Genomic DNA, 22,664 nt, shown 5'->3' on the forward strand with positions numbered 1-22,664 from the left:
AAATAGTCGTACTAGACGTCTCCCATGTCGTGCTAGAATAGTCCTCATCCTCTGCTGGAGCCTCCGTCAATGTCGTGGTCGCCCTCGTAGACATGAACGTCTAGCTCTCTCGAGCTCAATGGCTCTATCAGCTAATATACCTCTGGTATAGGTGGGCTATGAGGTCTGCTATGAGGCTTGCTCATCTGACCGCCAAGTCCTACTCTAAATAAGTCAATGATCTCCCTCTATGATTGTCTCCCACTGCCTGATCTTGTCAAGGGACTCTCCCTCTATCTACGCAACTTTAATGAAAACAACCCGAGGCATCTCTAAGCCTGATATCTCATGACTGTAGCCAGCGGTCCAAAGCCCTCTCTATAGACAATGAAATGTTGGGTCTAAAGGCCCTCTTATAGCCTCTCTTACTCATTTATTCGTTCTTTTATACTTGGGTGTGTTCACACCCAAAGGCCATTTAAATGGTCACAAGTTTGTACCCTTAATAATAAAACATAGGGCTTTTAGTTGTGTGCCTAAGAAACATAATTGATATCGTACACTCTCTCTCCCTCTCTCTCTGCAACAGCGCTCGCACTCTCTCTCTCTCCTCGAGTGGTCTGCTACACCCATCGCCAGCCCCTCTACCACTTCAAACTGGTATCAGAGCCAAGTTCCCTACTTCCGCGCGCATTCCCTCGCGAGAAATCTTCATTTTCTCTCTCCTGCGCAGTTTTCTCTCTCTAAAAACAGCAAGCACAGATGTTTTCTCTCTCCTCCCCGGACTCAGGGAAGACAATACCTCAGCCCACAAGTGCTTATATGCTGAAAACAGGTTGAAAACAGGTCATTTCGGGCTGTTTCTCTTCAAAAACAGGTTTTATCTGTTAATTACAGCAAGCACAAGTGTTACAGGTACACTTGGGACACTTTGGGCAACGCCAATCCACCCGGAGAATTGGGGATTTTGCCCTATTTGCTGAAATTTCAGTAAATTTAAGCAAATTGTCACTTTAAGCTTGGGGGTTTTGCACATTAGTGCAAGATTATTCAAGTCTACGCCTACAGGTGTAATTACAGGAGAAATTCTCGGGGATTCGAGTTGAGAAATTGAGGGCTTTTTGCTGATTTTTTAGAAATTTCAGCAAATTGTGCTCTAACTTTTGGGGCTTTTGCAAATGTGATGCAATTCTGGACGTTTTGTGTCATGTATTGCAATTTGTGGTACAATTGAGCAGAGTTTGAGACCTCTCTCACATATACAGAGGTTTATGTGACAGTAAACACATGTATTTACTTGTGGATGCTTCCCATTGAGTCTATGTATTGCTGAAAATACATTTTGCAGCAGCTTTTACCTCAGTTGCAGGTTTGAGGTTGTTGCAAATGCACTTTGGTTTTACTGCTGAAGTGGCAGCATTCATGCACAGGATGTACGCTTCATGTGTGTGCTGAAATTTCAGTATTTACTACTGAAATTTATCTCTTTTACTGCTGTACACTTTGGATAAAGTGTTTGTAACCCAGTGTTACGTTTCCTTGCACTTCTATAGTGTTCTCTGAGCTTGTAAGAGGCTAAAATTGCAACTTGCAGCCTGCTGTTATAAAATTACAGTAGTTATTTTTTGTCTATTTTGTATCGAAATGGCTTCCAATGCATCTACAAGTAGCAGTGAGTCAAAGTCTTTGATGGAAATCAAAAGATTTGATGGCACTGGCTTTGATTTGTGGAAGGAAAGACTGCAAGGCATTCTATTCCTTAAAGATTGTGAAGATGCATTGCTCGCAGCAAAACCTGAAAACTTGTCAGATGCAGATTGGGCAAAGCTGAACAAAAAGGCTATTGCTTATATCAAAATGGTTGTGTCAGATGATGTGCTTACTGATATTAAGCGTCTTGACACTGCACATGCTATTTGGCAGAAGTTGACTAGTACGTATGAGAATAAAACTCCTGTGAATCAAGTTCATCTCATGCGGAAACTTGTAAACATGGAATTGGATGAGGCAAAGCCTGCATCTGAGCATTTGAATGCGTTTACAGGTGTTTTGAGTCAACTTCAGGATTCAAGGCTGCAACCATTTGATGACAAGTTGAAAGCTATCTTTCTTTAGATGACTTTGCCCGACAGCTGGGAAGCGCTTGTTGTGTCATTGTAAAACAATGCTGCTTTGACCTATGATGGTGTAAGAGGCTCCATTCTCAATGAGGAGATTAGGAGGAAAGCCATTGGTGAAGGCAGTGGCACAGCTTATCATGTAAGGGGCAGGTCAGAGAAAAGGAACAATGTAGCTAACAGGGGCAAGAGTAGAAGTAAGAGCAAGGGAAAATCTCAAGATATAACTTGCTATCAATGTGGACGCAAAGGGCATAAAAAGCCTGACTGCAGATTTTACAAGCAAGAGCTTGAGAGGAAGAAGCAGCAGGCAAGGTAAGAAGAAAAAGGATGCAAAAGATGCTAAAGGTGATGATGACACCTCCTCTTCTACTAAGGATGTTGGCAAGGCCAATGTGGCCTCTAGTGTGGTCATAGAGGAAATTGTTGATGTGGACGAAGCACTTGTCATAGCTTCGAGTGTCTTTGATGATGTTGTAGCTATGGCAAGTGATATGTATATCACGAAGCCAGATCTTATTGACGCTTTGCTTTCAACACATGATGGGTTGTCCCAGTCTTGGATAGTAGACAGTGGTGCCTCATTTCATGTAACTCCTTCTTTGGAGTCTTTTGCCACATACGCTACAGGTAACCTAGGTAAAGTTTACTTGGGTAACAACTATGCATGTGACATTGAGGGTGTTGGCACCATTCACTTGGCTTTGGAAAATGGCCAAGAACTTGTTTTGCATGATGTTAGGTATGTGCCTGGCATTAAGAAGAGTCTACTATCAATTGGGCAGCTGGATGTAAAGGGCTACTTCACTACTTTTGGTGGTGGCTCTTGGAAAATACAAAAGGGATCTATGTTGATTGTGAAGGGCAGCAAAAGGGGAACTTTATACTATTTGCATTGCAAGGCCTTACCTGGCAAGTTTGTTGCTATGGCTGAAGTTCATTGTCCAATGGAACTTTGGCATAAGAGACTTGGCCATATGAGTAAGAAAGGACTACAGGTTCTCTCCTCTCTTGGGAGATTTGATGTAAAAGGTCCTTGCCTTGAATTTTGTAAAGATTGTATCTATGGTAAACAAGTAAAGTTCTCTTATTCGTCTGGTGTCTCTAAAAAGTTGCATGCTCTTGATTTAGTACATTCAGATGTTTGCACTATGCCTGTGAACTCGCATGGTGGTGCACGCTATTTTGTATCTTTCATTGATGATTTCAGTAGAAAGACTTGGGTGTATGTACTTAAAAACAAGAGTGATGTCTTTGACGCTTTAAGAAGATTCCATGCTTTTGTGACCACACAAAAGGGTCTCAAGTTAAAGGCCATAAGAACAGATAATGGGGGAGAGTATGTATCACGTGAATTTAATGGTTTTTGTGAGATGCATGGTATTAAAAGGGAGTTAACAGCCCCTTATAATCCATCATCTAATGGCGTGGCTGAGAGATATAACCGCACAATTTGTGAGAGGATACGTTGCATGTTGTCCACAGCTAATCTTCCGCAAGAATTTTGGGGAGAGGCTTTGAAAACTGCAGTTCATGTATGCAACCGTTCTCCAAATCGTGTTGTGGACAATGGCATCCCCGAAGAGGTTTGGTCTGGCAAACCTGCTTCATATGACCATTTGCGTGTTTTTGGCTGCGAGGCATTTGTCCATGTGCCTGTAGATCAGAGGACTAAGCTAGACATGAAATCCATCAGAGGCATCTTCATGGGTTATGGAGATGAGGGTGAGATGGGTTACAGAGTATGGCTACCTGATTACAGGAAGGTTGTACGCAGCCGAGATGTAGTATTTAATGAGGCTAAATTGCTCCAAAATGCTACACATGTAGACCATGATAAAAGAGGGTGAAATTTCATAATGACCAGCTAGCCATAAAGCCTTCCTTGGTTGAAAATATGGTGCGTATTGATGCTGAAAATGAGCAGCAACCATTTGTGCAACAGCCAGAAGAAAAAGGATAGCAAATAGATGCACAAAATGGGGTAGAGCACAATGACCAACAGGCTGAAAATGATTTACAGCAAGGTATAAATGCTGAAGATCAGCCGCTAAATGATAACAGAATCATTCCTGAGGATATAGACCCTTTACCGGCAAATGTAGATCATTGGGTGAGGAGATCTACACGTCAGAGACGTCAACCAGAGAGATTTCAGCCATCTTTGGATTGTGTTTTGTTGACTGATGAGGGAGAGCCTCTTACATACAAAGAGGCCCAGTCTTGTGACGACAAAAGTAAGTGGGAGCTTGCTATGAAATTTGAGATGCAATCACTGTATGCAAATAATACATGGGAGCTTGTGCATTTGCCCAAAGGTAGGAAAGCTATTCCTAACAAGTGGGTTTATAAGATCAAATGTGTTGATGACAAACCCAAATACAAAGCGCGTTTAGTTGCCAAGGGTTATGCACAGAAGGAAGGCATTGACTTCCAGGAAATCTTCTCACCTGTAGTGAAGATGTCTACTCTCCGTGTGTTGTTTGCTCTATGTGCTATCTTGGATTTGGAGCTTGATCAAATGGATGTGATCACTGCTTTCTTACATGGTGACTTGGATGAGGAGCTATATATGCTGCAGCCTGAGGGCTTTGTCATTCCAAGGAAAGAGCATTTGGTATGCAAACTAAAACGCAGCTTGTATGGGCTGAAACAAGCTCCTAGACAGTGGTACAAAAAGTTTGATACTTTTATGCTCAATCATGGTTTCAAACGCAGTCAAGCAGATCATTGTCTTTACACTAAAAAGGCTCCTCATGGTAGTCTTATTGTGCTAGTCCTATATGTGGATGACATGTTGATTGCTGGCAAGCATAAGGAGACTTTGAATGCTTTGAAAAAGGAGCTGAATTCAGCTTTCTCAATGAAAGATTTGGGTGTAGCTGAACATATTTTGGGTATGCGTATTAGGAGGGATAGAAAGAAGCGTCTTTTATTCCTTTCTCAAGACAAGTACATCAAGAAAGTACTTGAGAGATTTAATATGGCTGACGCTAAGCCTCTTGGTGTGCCCTTACCTACGCACACAAAGCTTAGCAAGCTTGATTGCCCAAAAGATGATATAGTTGCTCATGCTATGAAAGGCATTCCTTATGCTTCAGCTTGTGGTTCATTGATGTATGCCATGGTTGCTACACGACCAGACATTGCTTATGCAGGGAGTTGTTAGCAGGTTCATGTCTAATCCTGGCAAACCACATTGGGAGGCAGTGAAGAGCATATTCAGGTACTTAAAAGGTACGCTGGACACATGTATATGTTATGGCAAGGGTACACTATCATTGCGGGGATTCTGTGATTCGGACATGGCAGGTGATCTTGACACTAGAAAGTCTACCAGTGGGTATGTATTCACACTTGCTGGAGGTGCTATTTCATGGTGTTAAAGGTTACAGAAGATTGTGGCACTGAGCACTACAGAGGCTGAATATATTTCAACCACAGAGGCTTCTAAGGAAGCTATTTGGCTTGGCAGGTTGGTCAGAGACTTTGGTCTTCCTGCATATGCTCCAGTGCTTGGTTGTGATAGTCAGAGTGCTATATGCCTGGCTAAGAATGCCATGTTCCATGCTCGTACCAAACACATTGATATGCGGTACCATTTTATACAACAGGTATTGGATGACGGCCTTGTCACACTGACAAAGGTCAAGACACATGATAACCCTGCAGATGTTCTCACTAAGTGTCTTGCTAGGACACAACATCAGCATTGCTTACACTTAGTGGGACTTACTTAAAGGTACCACATCGGGCCTTTAAGTGGGAGGTTGTTGGGTCTAAAGGCCCTCTTATAGCCTCTCTTACTCATTTATTCATTCTTTTATACTTGGGTGTGTTCACACTCAAAGGCCATTTATATGGTCACAAGTTTGTACCCTTAATAATAAAACATAGGGCTTTTAGTTGTGTGCCTAAGAAACACAATTGATATCGTACGCTCTCTCTCCCTCTCTCTCTCTGCAACAGCGCTCGCACTCTCTCTCTGCTCGTGTGGTCTGCTACACCCATCGCCAGCCCCTCTACCACTTCATGAAAGTGGCCTCGTATCTCATAGTATATTGGACAATGACAAATGTGATGTAAGTGCCTTTGGTTCTATATGACACAACTGGCAAAACCTAGCCTCTCCTGATACTCTCTTAAATCCGCCAGTCTCAATCTCTAACTGATGTGATGATATGCGCATCTGACCAATCGCACATCGTATCCCATGGGATAAATGAGTGTCCATATAGGCAGGTCATCACATATCCATCCTTTGTTAGTTGGAGAAGATGCTCTCTATAGAAAGCAATCTTCGTGCCCAACTCTTGTCGGTTGTATGTGCTCCCGGGATCCAACTGAATCAGATCCCTGACGTATGAGAGAGAGAGAGAGAGTTCTATTATCGTCCTCGGAGGTCAAATATGCCCTATGGGACCAAATGAACATGTCACGTTGTGTGAGTGGAGGTCATAAGTGACTCTCGATGCTCAAAAATGGCTGAAATGAGCGTCTCAATAGAGAGTCTACATCGTGGTTGAGAGAGGAAGGTATGTAGGGAGAGCTCATGGCTGAATATATGGAGAAAAGAGGACCTAATATGGTCAAAAGCTGAGCACTCAAGTAGTATGTGGTACTCACTCTCTCGCACTTGACGAGGGCATAGGGTGCAAAGTCGATGAGACTCCTCGCCAGTGCCCCAACGTCCTGTCTCGCAGCGTAGAGAATGGGAGCTAAGACCAATGGAGGCAATGGTACGGATCGCACTCAACGGGATGGGCTCAAGGATGTAAGGATGGGTTCGATTACCTCGTTCGGAGAAGAAGAGAGATTTGTAGTTTGGGGCAATGTGTGTGGTGTAATGGTTGAAGCGAGAACCTTCGGATTTCTCCCAAGCCGTGATACATTGGCGTTGTAAGAAGGCCTCATTAACTTGGGAGTCCATCGACGCATCCTTGACCAAGTGACATGCATCCCATCTTCCAAACCATTTCTTGATGTCACTTCCAAGGGCCCCCCTCTCTATCGCTAGAGAGTTATTTGCTTTGGATTGCACAAATGCTGTATGTTGAGATGCTGATGGGATCTTGCGGTAAATGCTTGGATCTGCAAGGCTAAGGCTGAGAATTGAAAACGCTAGGGCTGATCTGACTTGGATCTACAAAGATGACGAAGAGGCAATGGCTGAAATCTAAAAACACTGGTTACTCTGAGGGCTGAAATCTGATGCGGATAAAACACTAAGGACTGATTGCTTGATGGCTGGGAATGGCAGCACTAGGCTAATGTGAGGCGGAGGCGGCGAATCTACAAAACACTAGGGTTTCTGATGCTTGAGAGCGATGAAAAACGTCGAAAGGCTGTTGCTAGGCAAAAATGCAAGGATTGTTGAGGGTGTTGCTGCCCATTGGGTACTTCGTACTGATGTTCTGATGATCTCGAAGTGATCACTTATATATATGGAATTAAAGCTGGGTCGGGCAATGCCAATAAAAAACCCACGATCTCTAATAATTAGGCTAAAATGTCACTTATTGATAAGTTAAAAACCTATTATACGCTAAAGTGCCTGGACATGCACGTCTTGCATACACGCTCACAAGGGTGCGAGAACACTTCCAAGGTTGTCCTAACCCCTAGAAGTAGGAGTTAGCCACCTCTTACCCACCTTCCCGGTAACAACCCGCAACTTCGGAGACTTCCCCCCACAAAGCCTTTGCCAAAAAGACATCGACCTGAGTTCGGGACTTCATCCGAGGCTCTCTTCCATCGCAATTTAGGGTCTACTAAGATGAGCCTCCGAGCTTCAATAATTGTCACCTTTGTGTGTGTACGAGGGTGTGTACCCAAAAATTTGTGACGTGTGCGGCATGATTCCTTGCAGGTGGCCAAGCGCCTGAAGTGGCAGTATGTGCATTGAGTGAAGGCCCCCCCAAGAGAGCAATGGACTTGCGAATGTGTTTTTTTGTGGGCATTCTTGAGATGGAGCTCCCTTTGCATCCACGCGCAAATATTGGGCATTTCTGGCCATGGTGTGGGAGGCCCATGTGATGACGCGCTAGAGGATGTTGCGGAGATTGTCACAAGATTGTATGCACATGTAAGGCCTGATGGACCACACAAAGGTGCTATTGTAGATGCATTGGTGAATAATCTGGAAGGAGATGCTTCTCAAGCTTAAGGAGATGCTTCAATGATCCCACATGTTGAGGGAAGGACCGACATAAGTGGCTCTTCCAAGTCGAATGTGGGGTCCTCAAGCAAGAAGAGGAAGGTTGCAGAAAGGGGTTTGGCAGGTGCACTTGGCTTCCAAGCACACAAGCAAGCAGACCAAGCCTTGCGCAAGTATTTTTATGCAGAAGACATTTCTGAATGGAAAGTAAAGAGCCCTTACTTTTTGGGGACGGTGAAAGCAGTTGGACAAGCAGGAACTTCATATGTTTCGCATGGTCGAGCAAATTGAAAACATGCAAGGCATTGATACTGCAAGGATGAGAGAGATTAACGATCTATGCATTGATAGATGGAATATGATCGACCATTGCATGTTGTTGGATACATGTTGCATCTTATATAGGCATTTTGTCTATGCATTCAAGCTTTTATCACATGTTCTTCACTATTCTCATCATCTGGTGCGTAATGATAATCAGTATAAGGGACGAGCCATTGGCCAAACTTCTGTTAGAAAATAACTAGGGGTAAGGTGTTGACTGTGATCGTAATAAGTCTCTGAACAAGTTGAATTGCTAGTGCAATCTCTTACACAATATGCAGACTTTGGGTGGTTAGGCTGGACCCATTTCCTAAGCATGTCATAAGAAAGTATCAGACTCGACATTACAAAATTGATTGCCATGCAGCCAAACAATTGGTAGAGTTTTGTTCCCTTCCAGCATATTTTGGGCAGCATAAAATTACGAGGTTCCTGCCGCACATACGGACTGCTTGAAAATGTACAACAATAAAACTCAAATTCATAAAAAGTTCATGAGCACAAGTCTCCTGGTAAAGTCGAAGCATACCTTGCTCATAATCACGGATTCGTTGGTCAACATCATCAACATCAGCCGATTGCCTGAGCACCCCCTCTACTTTAACCCCTAGACATTAGAATTGAACAGCAGTTCAGATACATTATAAAAGGAAAGCCCCTCAGTAAGAAGGCCATCTTGGGTGGGTGGGTTCTTTTTCATTCCTTTTTTTTTCTCTTTGGTTTGTGGGGGGGGAAGTGCCTGTGCACATAGTTGTGGAGCTCATGTATTAAAATACTTATACATGTCCATTAACACCTCAATCATCACAAAGTACTTCATGAAGTCATTCAGCAAACAAAGCACAACCTCTGTTCTGTGGCCTTACCAAATTGTTCTATAAAGCAAAGTGCTTTTTCCAGAAAGGAAGGGCTTCCATCTATGTCCTCTAATGCAAGAAGTATGGGCCTTCCAACAACCATCGATTTAACTGGCCTCCTTTCTCTACCTGTAGAGACAATGCACACAAGTACAGTTAATCTGAAAGTGGAATGGAAGTCTGCACTACCCTAACATGTACTCCCGGCTTGCAAACAAAAACTACATGATTTATCTATCAATTTAGCTGGCCTCCTCTCTCTCTGCATGTAGCGCAGGAGAGGTAGAATGCACACAAGTAGATTGTCGTAAAACTCTGGAAGTTTGCAATACCTGCACACATGAGCTGGCGGCTTCAAAGCTAAACTATAACTTTTATCCTACTCTGAACCTTGTTCTACTAGATAATCTGCTCAATTTCAGACCATATATCCTACTCTGAACCTTGTTTACCACATAAACTGCACAATTTTAGTCGGCCTAATTGTGGTCTGTCTTTCAACCAGCCCCGATGAAAGTAACCAAGAAGACAAAGGTTGCAAGGGCCCTGAGAACAGGAGAATCATCTAAGCATTTCATCAGAAATTGACATCTTATGCACCTGCACTTATCCAAATTACGCTCAAGCTGCTTTAGTGGTACTGTTTGCTGATAGTAAATTGAAAGATTTCATGCAAACGTCTGATTACTTTTCTTCGACACAAAGAATTATTCTCCAATAAATTGCACCTTGCTTTTTAGGTGCTTTCCACATAAGTACTTCCCTTACAGAGTACATGAGTAGCAATGTTTACGATGTGGCAATTGCTATTAGCCATTTGGTGTGTGATGCACTAATGTGTAGACAAGAAAAGCTATCTTCAGTTACGCGGCATTTATTCTTAGAAGAATTCTTTACCTTGTTCAAGGAGTCCATCACCAGCATCAATAGAATCGTGCCGGAAAATTCCACCCTCACCTACTAGCAGTGCACTTGGAGCTGTAACAAGTGCTTTTTCCAGTGCAGCTTTCCACTCATCCAAGTCTTCCATGGTCTCTGCCTGCACAGAGCTTTTTTTTAGCAATGTACATAATCTGACTACAGAGATCTTGACTATTTTCTACTACAAGTAAGAACAACAATGCCCAACAGAAAATATGTGCGCACAAAGAGGCTATATCTGCAAAGCTGAGCTCTCATACAAAATTGGAATACCTTTAAAGTAAAGGCTCGCCCATCAGGAAACAGCACAGTCAACAGCTTCTTATCTGTCCGTACAAGTACACTACATGGCACATGGCAAGGACTATTAGATACAAGAAAGACTTGTCCTACAAAACACAATAATATGAAATACAAGAACATACCAACCTTCCTGAGTTGTTCAAATCTATACCACCCAGCGCCAAATTTGCTTCAACTCCCTTCAAAGATGGCAAGTTCTGCAACAAAACAGAATTAAACCACATGAGGACAGTAGGGATTTTGTGCATGTGCAATGATGATCAGTTTGTGTATCTTTTATAATGTTAAGTCCATTGCACTGTGCAGTCCTATTCCTAGCATAGACTACAGTCAGACTTTAGTAATTGCTCAGCCTGAACCCTAAGCTAAGACAATGTTAGCACGTTGCCGAGACAGAAGATGCGGCAACGCTATATGTGCAATAACATAACCATGTCAATACATAGGGAGTGGAGCCCGCAACAGCACGATGGGATATGTAGGCTTGCCAGGCACAGTGGAGTCTCAAGAGGACACAATCAAGCAGTTACAATAGCTAAACAAACCATCACAACATCCCAAATGCAAAAGACAACACGACACTACCTACCTGCTTGCAGCCATCTACAAAGTGTTTGAGTCCTCCAATCTCATACGAATTGGATGAAACCTGGTGTAAAGATAAAGCAAAACCTATCTAACCATCAATCACCCTCGGAACCTAATTCTTGAGATTGCCAAACATCACGGTTCTTAAAAATCGGCCAAAATGACGAGCTTTATACTTGAATCTAATGATGTAGATTCCCTAGATTAACTCGCCATCCTTTATGAACTTTGAGTAGTCAAAACACTCAAAAACAGAAGAAACAACCAAGCGTGAAAGTCCCGAAATTTGCCTTTCCAAGTAGCAAAATAGTATTTTACTGGTGTTCAAACAATCTTAATAGCATTGGCAATGACTTACGATGGTTGGTTCTCCACTTGGGTGCAATTTTCCAAAGCTATGAGAGCCCAACGGTGGAGGTGGGTTCTTGCTTTTTCTTCTAATCTAGCACGTGCTCCTTCAACTCCCTAGATTCCCCTATCCTTCATTTTCACTTTTATACTTTAGACCTTAGGTCCGGACGCCCATCACTGAGAGCTTTCATCAACCCACATCACCTAGGCTCTTCATCTAAAAAACTATTACAAGCCAGAACTCAAGGAGTGCCTGAGTAGTTCTAGACAATCTTGCATTTCAAAAAATACAATTGTATTCTATAAATGAACATGAAATCTATTGTCCGCCTTTGTGTTCACCTTGGCCGAACACTTTGATTACTCTCACACCATCTATGCATCCTTGCTCTAATCTACATCGTGTCACAGGTTAAGTGTTATCGTTACGTTTACCATTGGAAAAGTGTAACATTCTCCCCTTCCAACTCTAATGCCCGTCTAGGGACACTGTTGAAAACTTTCCATGGTTTGCATGAAAGTTGTTGAGAGGCAGGTGAATACCAATAGTAGGTAGCTTTGTTGGTGTAGCACATAAATAAATATTGATAAAACACGTTAGTGATGAAAACACACTCACAAATGGTTGCAATAGAATGTTAGTTAACTGAGAGATGTACTTGGTTACGTGTAGTCAGGGCTTGAGGTATGATGAGTTTTAACATTATTCTATATACACATGGATGAGACGTTATCCAAGATCCCCGCCCACCTTAGGAGTGCTTATTTTATGATTGGACGCTTCTGACAACTTGCACAAAAAAACAAGAGAGACAAATGCCCACAACACAAAAAAGAGACAAGAGACGAATTGAGGGTTAAGGATCCCCCCCCCCCCCCAAAAAAAACAAAAAAAGGATTCTTCCCAATCCAAGTCCCTTTGGATTTGGACTCAGTTACAATCAGCCCGAACGCAAGTCAAAGAAGACTCACAATCATAGATCATGCTAGATGCATATGTGCACAAGCATGTAAACAAACAACATAAAGGACATTTCTGCACAAGAGGAAATTCAGCTGCTTCTTGGGGTAGAAAAGTAGTCCATCTTCTTGGTTGTATACATGGCAAGAGAAAAAGCTCGAGTTTCCAAGAGTAGGGCTGAATTCTCTGATTTGCAGGTCTGCTGCCCTGAAATCAGCAAGCTAGAAAGAGAGAAAGAAATGTCTACTTGAAGAGGATTTGAGGGTAGATGTAGTGGGAGATGATGGCGGTAGCTTAAAGGCTTCTTATGCTAATGGTAGAGTGAAAATTAAGTAAGTAGATGATGCTGAAATGAGGGTAAAAGGCCTGAATTTAAAGGTGGGTTGTTTCATGAATAAAAAGGGTAAGCATGATGTCACAAATTGCTAACGTGTCAAGCCACTGAAGAACAGAGCCAATCTGTAGATCCCGGCCAAGGAGCCTAAACCCAAGAAGAAGCAACGGAAGAAGCAGAAGCAACACAAGAATTTTCATACAGTCTCCCGTTGCGAATTCTAATGATGACGTGGCAACTGTACGGACACCTGCAATTTACGCTGACAGCAGAATTCCGCGTTTTACGCTGACTGCTGACGTGGCAGCCTATATGGATTTTCGTAAAACGCGATGGCAGCTTTTTGGGTGCCGTGCTTTTGGACCAAATGCTCTTGAGTTTACTACTTTTCATGTAACTGCTTTTGAGGCCAGGGGCGTTTAAATATGTGCAAAGGGCTTAGCCTCTGGCACTCTTCGGGGTGAAGGTGCAGAGCGTGAGTACCGGCATTGTACTGAGTTCAAGTAATATAAAGAAATTCCGAAAGGGGCACCAACGTTTGGGGCTAATGCTCTTTTGGGGTGGAATTCCGCCACTCCCCGTCTCGTGTGTCGTGCATCTCTTTCAGTTCAGTTGATATTTGAAGTGCTTAAAGTGGTTCAGTCTGTTCTTTTCCGTTGGCATGTGGTGCCCGTCCTGTGACACATGAGGACAAGTGTCAAGCCACATGTCGAGGTCGATGCAAGTGTAACAAGTGTCCTCTACACGTGTCCCTCTTGTTGAAGCACTAGACGGCAAGTGTCCAACTTCTGAGAGGAATGCGACAAGTGTCCCACCAATTGTCACTTTGTTGTAGACTTGTTGATAAGTCTTTGCCACTTGTTGTCCTCCTCGAACCTATGATGACCCAATCATGCCAATTCCTTGTGGTGTCCTTGGAATTCCTGTGATGAAATACATGGTGATAAGACTCCCAAGGATTGTCTTGTACTGACAGAGATTGTAATAATCCTGAAGAATGGCAGTGAAAGTGTTGCGGCTTCATGTTAACTAGCACAATTTCTCGAGTCATAAAGCACTTGACAGGTACTGGCACAAGCAATCATTGTGGGGGTGCAAGAAGATTCCAAAGGACATCAAGGACAAGTTGATTGTTGATCACTTTCTGGCCATGGGTGATTCCGATAAGGTGTTGTTACACAATAAACACAGGATGCCCTTCACCATGCTCTTGCGGGAGATTTGGGTGGTTCATCCACATAGGTTCGAGGGCAGCCCTCTTCTACTAGGAAGAAGGCCCGTGTCAGTTATGTTGAGGATAATTTGGGCGGCACACAGGTGCCTAGGCAGCCAACCTTGGCTTCTTGAGTGGGAGTGGCCTCTTTATCCTAGGTGAAGGAGCGCCAGAAGGTGGGTGAGATGGAGATCGCTCCCACTTTGATTGAGTGCAACATCTCATTCCATGTTTTGAGGACCGAGCAGTGAAAGAGGATTGTCAGAGCAATAGCGCAGGTTGGACAGACACATTTGGTTTGGATTGGAGTATAACCAGATGCGAACTACACCTCTTGATGAGCAAAACGCAGTGATTGATAAAGTGTTGGTGCCAATGAAGGCAGGGTGACAGCAAGAGTGACATTCAGAGACGACACATTATTAACATCCTTGTGTCGTCTTGGCTTGGGACGTACTTTCTACATGCAGTGGATGCAGGAAAGGTAGGGGGTCCTATTACTGTTAGGTGCAGCGGAATGAATGTTGTATTTTCTCAAGATTAGTGATCTTTATTGCTCAAGGTTCCTTTTAGTTCTTAGGGAAAGAGAGAGCTTTCGGTCTTGTAGAGTGTTGTGGTCACGAACAAAGTGAGTGGATATTGTGCGTGCAAGTGAATGAGACTGAGAGAAGGAGAGAGAAGAGATACGACACCCGAGAGGTTGTAAAACCCTCCTCCGAAGGCCCCACTCTCGTCGGCGAGAGTGGTCTACTTTGATTGCACAAAGGTGTACAATGCGTATGCAATGGACTGATGCAATGGGACTATGCCGATGACGACGACGGTGATGACGATGACGACTCGACGGCTGAAATCTGTAGTCTTCTATCTGCTGTTTTTCGGGACTGTTTCGGTGGCTGAAAATGACTGTTTTGGCTGCGTTTTTATGGCTGAAAATGGGGGAGCATCTGCAACCAACTTGGGGGGAAATCTGCTACTATGCATAAGGCTGAAAATGCTGTGGTCTGATGCAGTTTAGGGCTGAAAACAAAAACGCTGGCTGAATCTATCTCTTGCCAAAAACGCCAGGCAGATCTGGGTCAGAAAACCAAAAACGCTGGGCCTTGGGGCTGAAATCACTGAGGATTTGCAAGGGTAGCTAGCGTTAGTAGAGCCTGCTGCTGTTGCTGTTGCTGGTAAAGGAGAAAACGCCAAGCACTGGGGGATGATGGCGATAGCTACTGAAGATGAAAACGCCAGGGATGAGGGAGGTATGGCGATGGATCTAATGCTGAGGGGGCATACTGCTGAGAAGTTGCCTGTTGAGCGGGAAGCTCCTGCTGCCTCTTCTGCCAGAAAGTACTAACTTGGGTTTTCTTATATATTAACTTAGCAAAATTGCCCTACCTACTTTTGTTGGAAAGTCACTTAAAAATAATAAGTGAAAATACCAATAAATAGGAAAATAGGCTAAATGCACTGGAAAATTCCCCTAATTGATGCTAATGGATTCTGATGGGAATTCCGATGATCATGTTGTGTGCAACCGGAGGATATGCATCTATGCTAAGTGACTGGGCATGCACGCTATACGAATAGACTCACAAAAGTGCCAGATCACTGCTAATCTAAACTAACTGGACTGATTGAACCCTGTTGTGGTGTAGCTTGTCCACGGACACATAGGGTCGGGATGTGTCACGTGACATCTCCTCCTTTTCAAAGTGAGGTACTGGTACCGAACTGTATGGCGTCGAGGGAGATCGCCAACAGCATCCGGAATCCTGGAAGGGACTCTTCGCCGGCCCACTCTGCTGTGTGGGTCAAGCGGTACTTGAACTTCATAAAGGTCTGCAACGCTTACTTCTTTGGGCCGCGCCGAAAGCGACAAAGTCTTCTGAATCTCCTTTCTTGCTTCAACTTCGTCTAGAGTCCTGCTTCTTTCGTCTTCAAGAATCTCCATGGATGAAAATTCCTGAAACCATCTCCAACACAAAACCATGAACATACCTATTCCACGTAAAGTGAAGGAAAAAAATCTTGTCTTCCCTAAAGACTGTGTATGCAATGTAGATGAACATAGAGACAGAGTGACAACCCGTTCATCAAACACATGCAAACAATGCGCTCGAATCTTTTCTGTTTGATCGAAATCAATCAACTGTGGCAAATCACAATGGAAATGCCCATGCTTGGTGCTCATACTATCATGTGCTCTTTCGGAAACTGTGTCATGCCAAGGAAGAGACATGGAATGTGATTTCCTGACATACAAACTTTTCAACTTTGCATGAACAATCTGCATACATTCGTGCTCGTCCATGAGAGAAACGTGCTCAACATTTAGTATGTCATGCCTAAGAAAAGGGATCACATAACGATGCTGACTAAAATACATGAAACCTTCACGAATGAAACACTCGAACAATGCGTGCGTATCAATCATGCAAACACATAATACTTCTTGTGAGGGTTCTTTGAACCAAGGCTCGAGAGCTAAGATCGCTTCTTCGGAATCTATCGAATCTTTTTGTGGGGGATCTGTGGACCTCGACTCGAAAGCCAAGATCGATTCTTGGTGATTGATCGAATCTACAACGCGGTTAGTTTCGCTAGGAAAAGCATCCACTAACACATCATCCTTGTGAACAATCACATCATCTTCATGCAATTCATCATGCTTGTAAGAAATCACATCTTGATCATGCAAATCATCATGCTTGTGAGAAATCACATCTTGATCATGCAAATCATCATGCTTGTCATTGGCATCCAAATCATCATGCTTATCATTGTCATTCAAATCATCATGCAAATCATTATCAATCAAATCATCATCATGCTTCACACAATCATGCAAATCCTGTGTGTCATGCTTTGGAGAAGAAGAGACTGAGAGAGTCTCCTTTTTGTGATTCTGTGCAAAGTACGCTTGTACTTGAGAAACAAGTCGCAACATCTCTTTGTTTTGTCGGTCGCTCTGTTCTTTGAGGGCTTTGTTCTCACAATCAAATTCTGCTTGTCTTTCTTTGGCTTCCAAGCATGCTTGCTCGCTCTCACGCGCTATTGCTGCCATTCTTTCTTGGTACTTACGCTCGATGGCTGCCATGTCTTCTTCATAGGCTTTTCTTTCTGCTTCTCTTTCTTGGTCCAACTCCTCCATAGGAGTTAGTGCAATCTTTGTCGTAGATGGTAAAGGGGGAGGGTCGAAAAAACCTCCTGGTGGGGAAAATTCTTCTTCGCCTCTCTCATGCTCATCACCTCCAAGCGTAGTATTCATTCCGCTTCGAGTGATGATCATTCTGCAATCGTGGGTTCTTGGGGTCTTGGGTTCTTAAGTCCACGAGGAACTTGGTTTCTTGCGGGTCTTGGGTTCTTAAGTTCACGAGGAACTTGGGTTCTTGGGGGTCTTGGGTTCTTGGGTTCTTGAGGTTTTCTTTCGCTTGCAAATCGCGTTGGAGAAGGATCTTCTCTTCACCCGAGTTCTACCCTTTTTTGCGGGCGCACCCCTTGGCGGCCTTGCGCTCACACCAAGGTTGCTTTTTCCCACCTCACGTCGATTGGCCGGCCGCTAAGTGCACGGTCCGCTCTCAATGAGTGAAAAGACACACAAGGGGAGGCTGGACAAGCCCTTCTTTCTTGGGATTCCTGTCACTCTTCAACAAAACACGATTAGGAATCGCCACGCCCAAGTAAACTTGGGTTCGTGCGACCGCAACAAGCAAAAAAAATTATTGTGGTTCTTTCCTTGAGTAATGCAGAACACTTCCAAAGCTCTGATACCAATGTTAGGTGCAGCGGAATGAATGTTGTATTTTCTCAAGATTAGTGATCTTTATTGCTCAAGGTTCCTTTTAGTTCTTAGGGAAAGAGAGCTTTCCGTCTTGTAGAGTGTTGTGGTCACGAACAAAGTGAGTAGATATTGTGCGTGCAAGCGAATGAGACTGAGAGAAGGAGAGAGAAGAGATACGACACCCGAGAGGTTGTAAAACCCTCCTCCGAAGGCCCCACTCTCGTCGGCGAGAGTGGTCTACTTTGATATGCACAAAGGTGTACAATGCGTATGCAATGGACTGATGCAATGGGACTATGTCGATGACAACGACGGTGATGACGACGACAACGACTCGACGGCTGAAATCTGTAGTCTTCTATCTGCTGTTTTTCGCGACTGTTTCGGTGGCTGAAAATGACTGTTTTGGCTGCGTTTTTATGGCTGAAAATGGGGGAGCATCTGCAACCAACTTGGGGGGAAATCTGCTACTATGCATAAGGCTGAAAATGCTATGGTCCGATGCAGTTTAGGGCTGAAAACAAAAACGCTGGCTGAATCTATCTCTTGCCAAAAACGCCAGGCAGATCTGGGTCAGAGAACCAAAAACGCTGGGCCTTGGGGCTGAAATCGTTGAGGATTCGCAAGGGTAGCTAGCGTTAGTAGAGCCTGCTGCTGCTGCTGGTAAAGGGGAAAACGCCAAGCACTGGGGGATGATGGCGATAGCTACTGAAGATGAAAACACCAGTGATGAGGGAGGTATGGCGATGGATCTGATGCTGAGGGGGGGTACTGCTGAGAAGTTGCCTGTTGAGCGGGAAGCTCCTGCTTAGCAAGTTGGTGGATACTAGGAAGTGAACTCAACAAAGGCCTAAAGTCAAGGTGTGACTACCAACAGAAAGTATCCAACAGTTGGGCCACATTGCACTTCTGGATGTGGTCCCAATGAGAATAGATGGTCAGATGACCACAGGGAGCCCAACGGAATCATTTCCTAAAATTTAGGGAACTACTATTTTGGGCCGTGAAATGTGTTCACGTCATTACCTCCGGTATGACTAAGGGAACATTTTACAACTCTGCCGCAAAGTCAACCGGGCGACCAGTCGGGAGATTTTTAAGCGGCGAACCCGAAACAGGAAAAGGCTTGTAAATGCGCCAAGTGGCAAATTCTCATGCACTTGCCTCTTCCAAAAAAATGGGCGCTGAAATTTAAGCTGGGAGGAAGTCCATTATGCATTTTGTCACAGGTTAAGAGCTATGGAGTGCTTCCTTTCCCCCTTATGTACAGTACAGTGCCAGGAGTGATGCCCTGCACGCTACGCACTGCCCTCTCTCTCCCCTACGAGCAGTATGTTATGCCCCACTAGTGGGCTTTTCATTTGACCAATGTACAGTTATGTGGGTTCATGCGCGATTACCGAGGCAAGAGCCTCTTGCACAGGTACTGGATTAGGTAGCGGCTAATCCCCCGCAGGTACAGGTGAATTCGGAGAGGTTTCACACGAGAAATCTCGTCCGATTCAAAGGGCAAGTAGCCCTACAAGTGCGGGAGCTCAAGGTCTTGCTACAGATGCGACCGGCACGCGAAACGGAGCTCAAAACAGGGAATTACAGCCTGCTGTGTATTTTTTCAGGTTTAGGGTTTCGGCCCTAAACGGACCCTAATACCCCCACGAGGTTCGGGGACGCGAGGGGACCGCTGTACAGGTGATCTGGCACATTTTCGGGGCAGAAAACAGAGAATTCAGCGTGCTGCAGATTCTCGCCAGGTTTTGCAAAGTGTCCGTATGCATCGGGAAAAGTCATCTATTGCGTGGGGATACTCACTGTGAAGCGTCCTACTTCAGTTATGCTGCCAAAATCGGGCCAGAACAACTGTTTCTTAGCCTAGATTGTGTGGGGCAGCTTGTAGGAGATCACAGGTTTTATTCCCTCTATTAAAGAATAAAGAAATACCGAAAGGGGCGCCAATTTTGGGGCCTATAGGTTGTCGGCATCTGCTCGGAGCATTCTAGCTTCCGAGCCGTGTCTGTACTTAGGTTTTAATCCTCGTTACAGATTACCTTTGCAAAGTACTCTGTGTGTGTCTAAAGTAAAGAATTTCGGGTGAAAGCCAATGCCTACCGCCCCACGGGCCGGTTTCAATAGCCCTGCATGCCATGCATTGTGCCATACATCCCTTCCATAAAGCTAGGCATCCCTACTCCATAAGTGCCAAAAGCGCCAATGCTATAACGTCCAAAAAAGCCTATGCTTGTGCTGTATGATCCCAAAACAAATTGTATTTTGTGTCGTAAGGTCCAAGAGTTGTGTGGACCCACTCACAACAATCTTGAGTGCTAATGGCACTTTGGCCTCTAATTTCTAGCCACTTGGCCCCAAAAGGAACGCGCGTTTCAGTTCTTTTTACAAGAGTGCCTAAAAGCACACAAAAATCATTTGCTAATAGAAGAGTGTCACATATTCAGCATAAAAAGTGTCACATAAGCACCATTCATACGTAGTGCCACATCAACATGTCTGTATGCGGCCACGTCTGTGTCTATATACAATCCCAAGAATCACACCGCAAACCCTGCCGTGATTCATCAACTGTCGCATTCGCACTTGGACGTCAAGATTCCAATCCTTTTCAAGTCCAATGGGCTCTACTCCTTCCCGACCCACTATGATAATCACATGTCACCATTTTGTGGCATGGTTGAGCTTGAAACACACCGCAAACCCTGTCGTGATTCATCAGTTGTCGCACTCACACTTGGACGTCAAGATTCCAATCCTTTTCAACTCCAATGGGCTCTACTCCTTCCCGGCCCACTATGATAATCACATGTCACCATTTTGTGGCATGGTTGAGCTTGAAACTCACGTGATCAGTGATTAGACATCTCACCCTAGTTGTCGGGGTTGCAACTTTTTTCTAGTTTAAGCTGTAGGAATGGTCTAGTCAAATATTGTAGATTTTCTTGAGTAAGACTTGAAATAATTCCTTGCAACCTAGTTGCTAAGCCTTGGATGTTTTAGATGTGGCTAAGTCAAAACTATGTCGAAAACCATCTTAATTTCCTATACACCACCCAAAACAGCTTCAGATCACCAAACTTTATATACCTAGACAAATCCAGGATAAGCCCAGATTCACCCTTGAAGGAAAGTGCAAGGTATAGACCCATGGCAGTCACCCACAAGACAATATAACCATCAGCTCCATCATGCATAGTATTGACTAAATACCATGACATCCCCACTAACGTCATCAGTGCCCAATAGTGGGTGTAGAACTAGGTACTAACATATGCTCCCCAGCACAACACACACCACACGCGCACACACATGAGCATACATCAACACAAAGTTCAGCGAACTAAGTTTCTGTCATGACTCCGAAGATCAAGGGCAGACTCAGCCATAATGAAGCCTAGCACTAAAAGAAGCATTAAATCGGAAAAATTAGCACAAAAATGAGGTAGTTGATAGGGCATACGCACCACAAAAGATAGAAAGAATTAGCACAATATCAACTAGTCGTAACTCGGACGAAAACTTCACAATGTAAAGTCTGCATGTCCGCTATATGACTAAAAAATATACCTAGACGAATCTAGGATAAGCTCAGATCACCAAACTTTAGCCAAAAATACAACCATGTAGATGAAGAATTCATGAAAAACCCTACGTGCTATAAGTAGATCCACTTGTCTATTTAGAAAAAACAAGTTTTGCAATCTGAGTTTGTATGTAAAGGTCAAGACCATTTTAGTGAAACAATTTTCTCCTAAAAATCTCAAATTCCAAGAGTCAAAATTCAAGATAATTTTTCTATCTCAATACCAACCAACGAGGGTCTAAATGGTTTGTGGGGTGTGATGGTACCTACCATGGCATCCTACTTTTGGTAGATATACTACTAACTGGCTCTATTTATTCATTTATTTGTTTACATTTTTTAAGAGTTTTTACCTTCTTCTTTTGTATTAGGCATTTGGATCATATGGCAAAGCTGTAATCATTTGGTCTCATAGATATTCAAGCCCATTGTAGACGTAAATACAAATTTCAATCTATTTCTCTCTCAATTCCTTATTGGAATAAACAAACCCTATAATGCAGTTGCTAAAACCAAGAGAAACCTTTGTCTATCAAGTGTTGATTGAAGAGGGGATCAACCAAGCAATGAAGTGCCCATCACCTCCGGAGTATGAAATCCTTCGGTTTTATAGAGTACGTTCTAATCATCAATGGGCTCTATACAATTTTGTATCTACTCATAGGCATTGGTGACATGAGTAGGGATGTCATAGTTGTTGTCCACGCTATGCATGAGAAAAGTGATAATCTTATTCGTCCAATTTGGGCACACAACGAAGTTAACGTTGCATATTGTCAAGTAACCAACTTTGTACTAGCTTGCTTATCTTTTCCCACTTCTGGGTAGTTAGTAGTTTTCATTGTAGTCTTTAGCTTACATTAGATTTAAGAAATTGCTCTTTTAGAAGTTGTTGTGTGGAGCCCAAATTCTAGGATAGTCTTTGCGATGTCTTATCCTTGTTTGTTTAACGTTTTCAAAGTTTCAATCAAGTAGGCTACTTTAACTTACTTTTCCTATGCCTTTTTCAAGAGCATTTTCAAGTTTTATTGGTTTGTTTTTATCTATTTTCGCTTAAAAATAAATAAAGCGATTTAGTTTTTTCTTTCTTGGTTTTATTTTGTGTCCATTGCTTTTGTATTTTTTTGAATGTCTGTCTTTTTTTTTAATTCACAAGTTCAAACTTTTCTGCCTTGAAGATGTTTACACATACAACTAC

The 22,664-nt window shown here is 43.5% G+C and overlaps 2 protein-coding genes across 3 annotated transcripts in view; both read right to left on the reverse strand.

The window, feature by feature from the left end:
* Positions 1–22,664, reverse strand: part of LOC147443267 (rho GTPase-activating protein 7-like) — a 92,929-nt gene that overhangs the window by 60,474 nt on the left and 9,791 nt on the right. Inside the window, exons 5-10 of one of the 2 annotated variants that reach the window (XM_086529175.1) lie at positions 11,248–11,307; positions 10,785–10,855; positions 10,629–10,698; positions 10,332–10,473; positions 9,444–9,563; positions 9,107–9,184 (exon numbers count right to left, since the gene is read on the reverse strand). In XM_086529175.1, coding sequence (XP_086385301.1) covers positions 9,107–9,184; positions 9,444–9,563; positions 10,332–10,473; positions 10,629–10,698; positions 10,785–10,855; positions 11,248–11,307 — 541 coding nt within the window. The remainder of the gene's footprint in view (positions 1–9,106; positions 9,185–9,443; positions 9,564–10,331; positions 10,474–10,628; positions 10,699–10,784; positions 10,856–11,247; positions 11,308–22,664) is intronic. The other variant, XM_086529176.1, reaches the window with a different exon arrangement.
* Positions 11,320–22,657, reverse strand: LOC147443268 (uncharacterized). The gene has a single exon (XM_086529178.1). The coding sequence runs from the start codon at positions 17,383–17,385 to the stop codon at positions 15,718–15,720; it is 1,668 nt and encodes a 555-aa protein (XP_086385304.1). The 5' UTR covers positions 17,386–22,657; the 3' UTR covers positions 11,320–15,717.

This window comes from Adiantum capillus-veneris, chromosome 14 (assembly GCF_014529385.1).
Source record: "Adiantum capillus-veneris isolate H3 chromosome 14, ASM1452938v2, whole genome shotgun sequence".
NCBI lineage: Eukaryota > Viridiplantae > Streptophyta > Polypodiopsida > Polypodiales > Pteridaceae > Adiantum > Adiantum capillus-veneris.

Bases quoted from the DNA above. Each gene is read 5' to 3' on its own strand.
- LOC147443268 (XM_086529178.1), bottom strand. From the start codon at position 17,385: ATGATCATCACTCGAAGCGGAATGAATACTACGCTTGGAGGTGATGAG.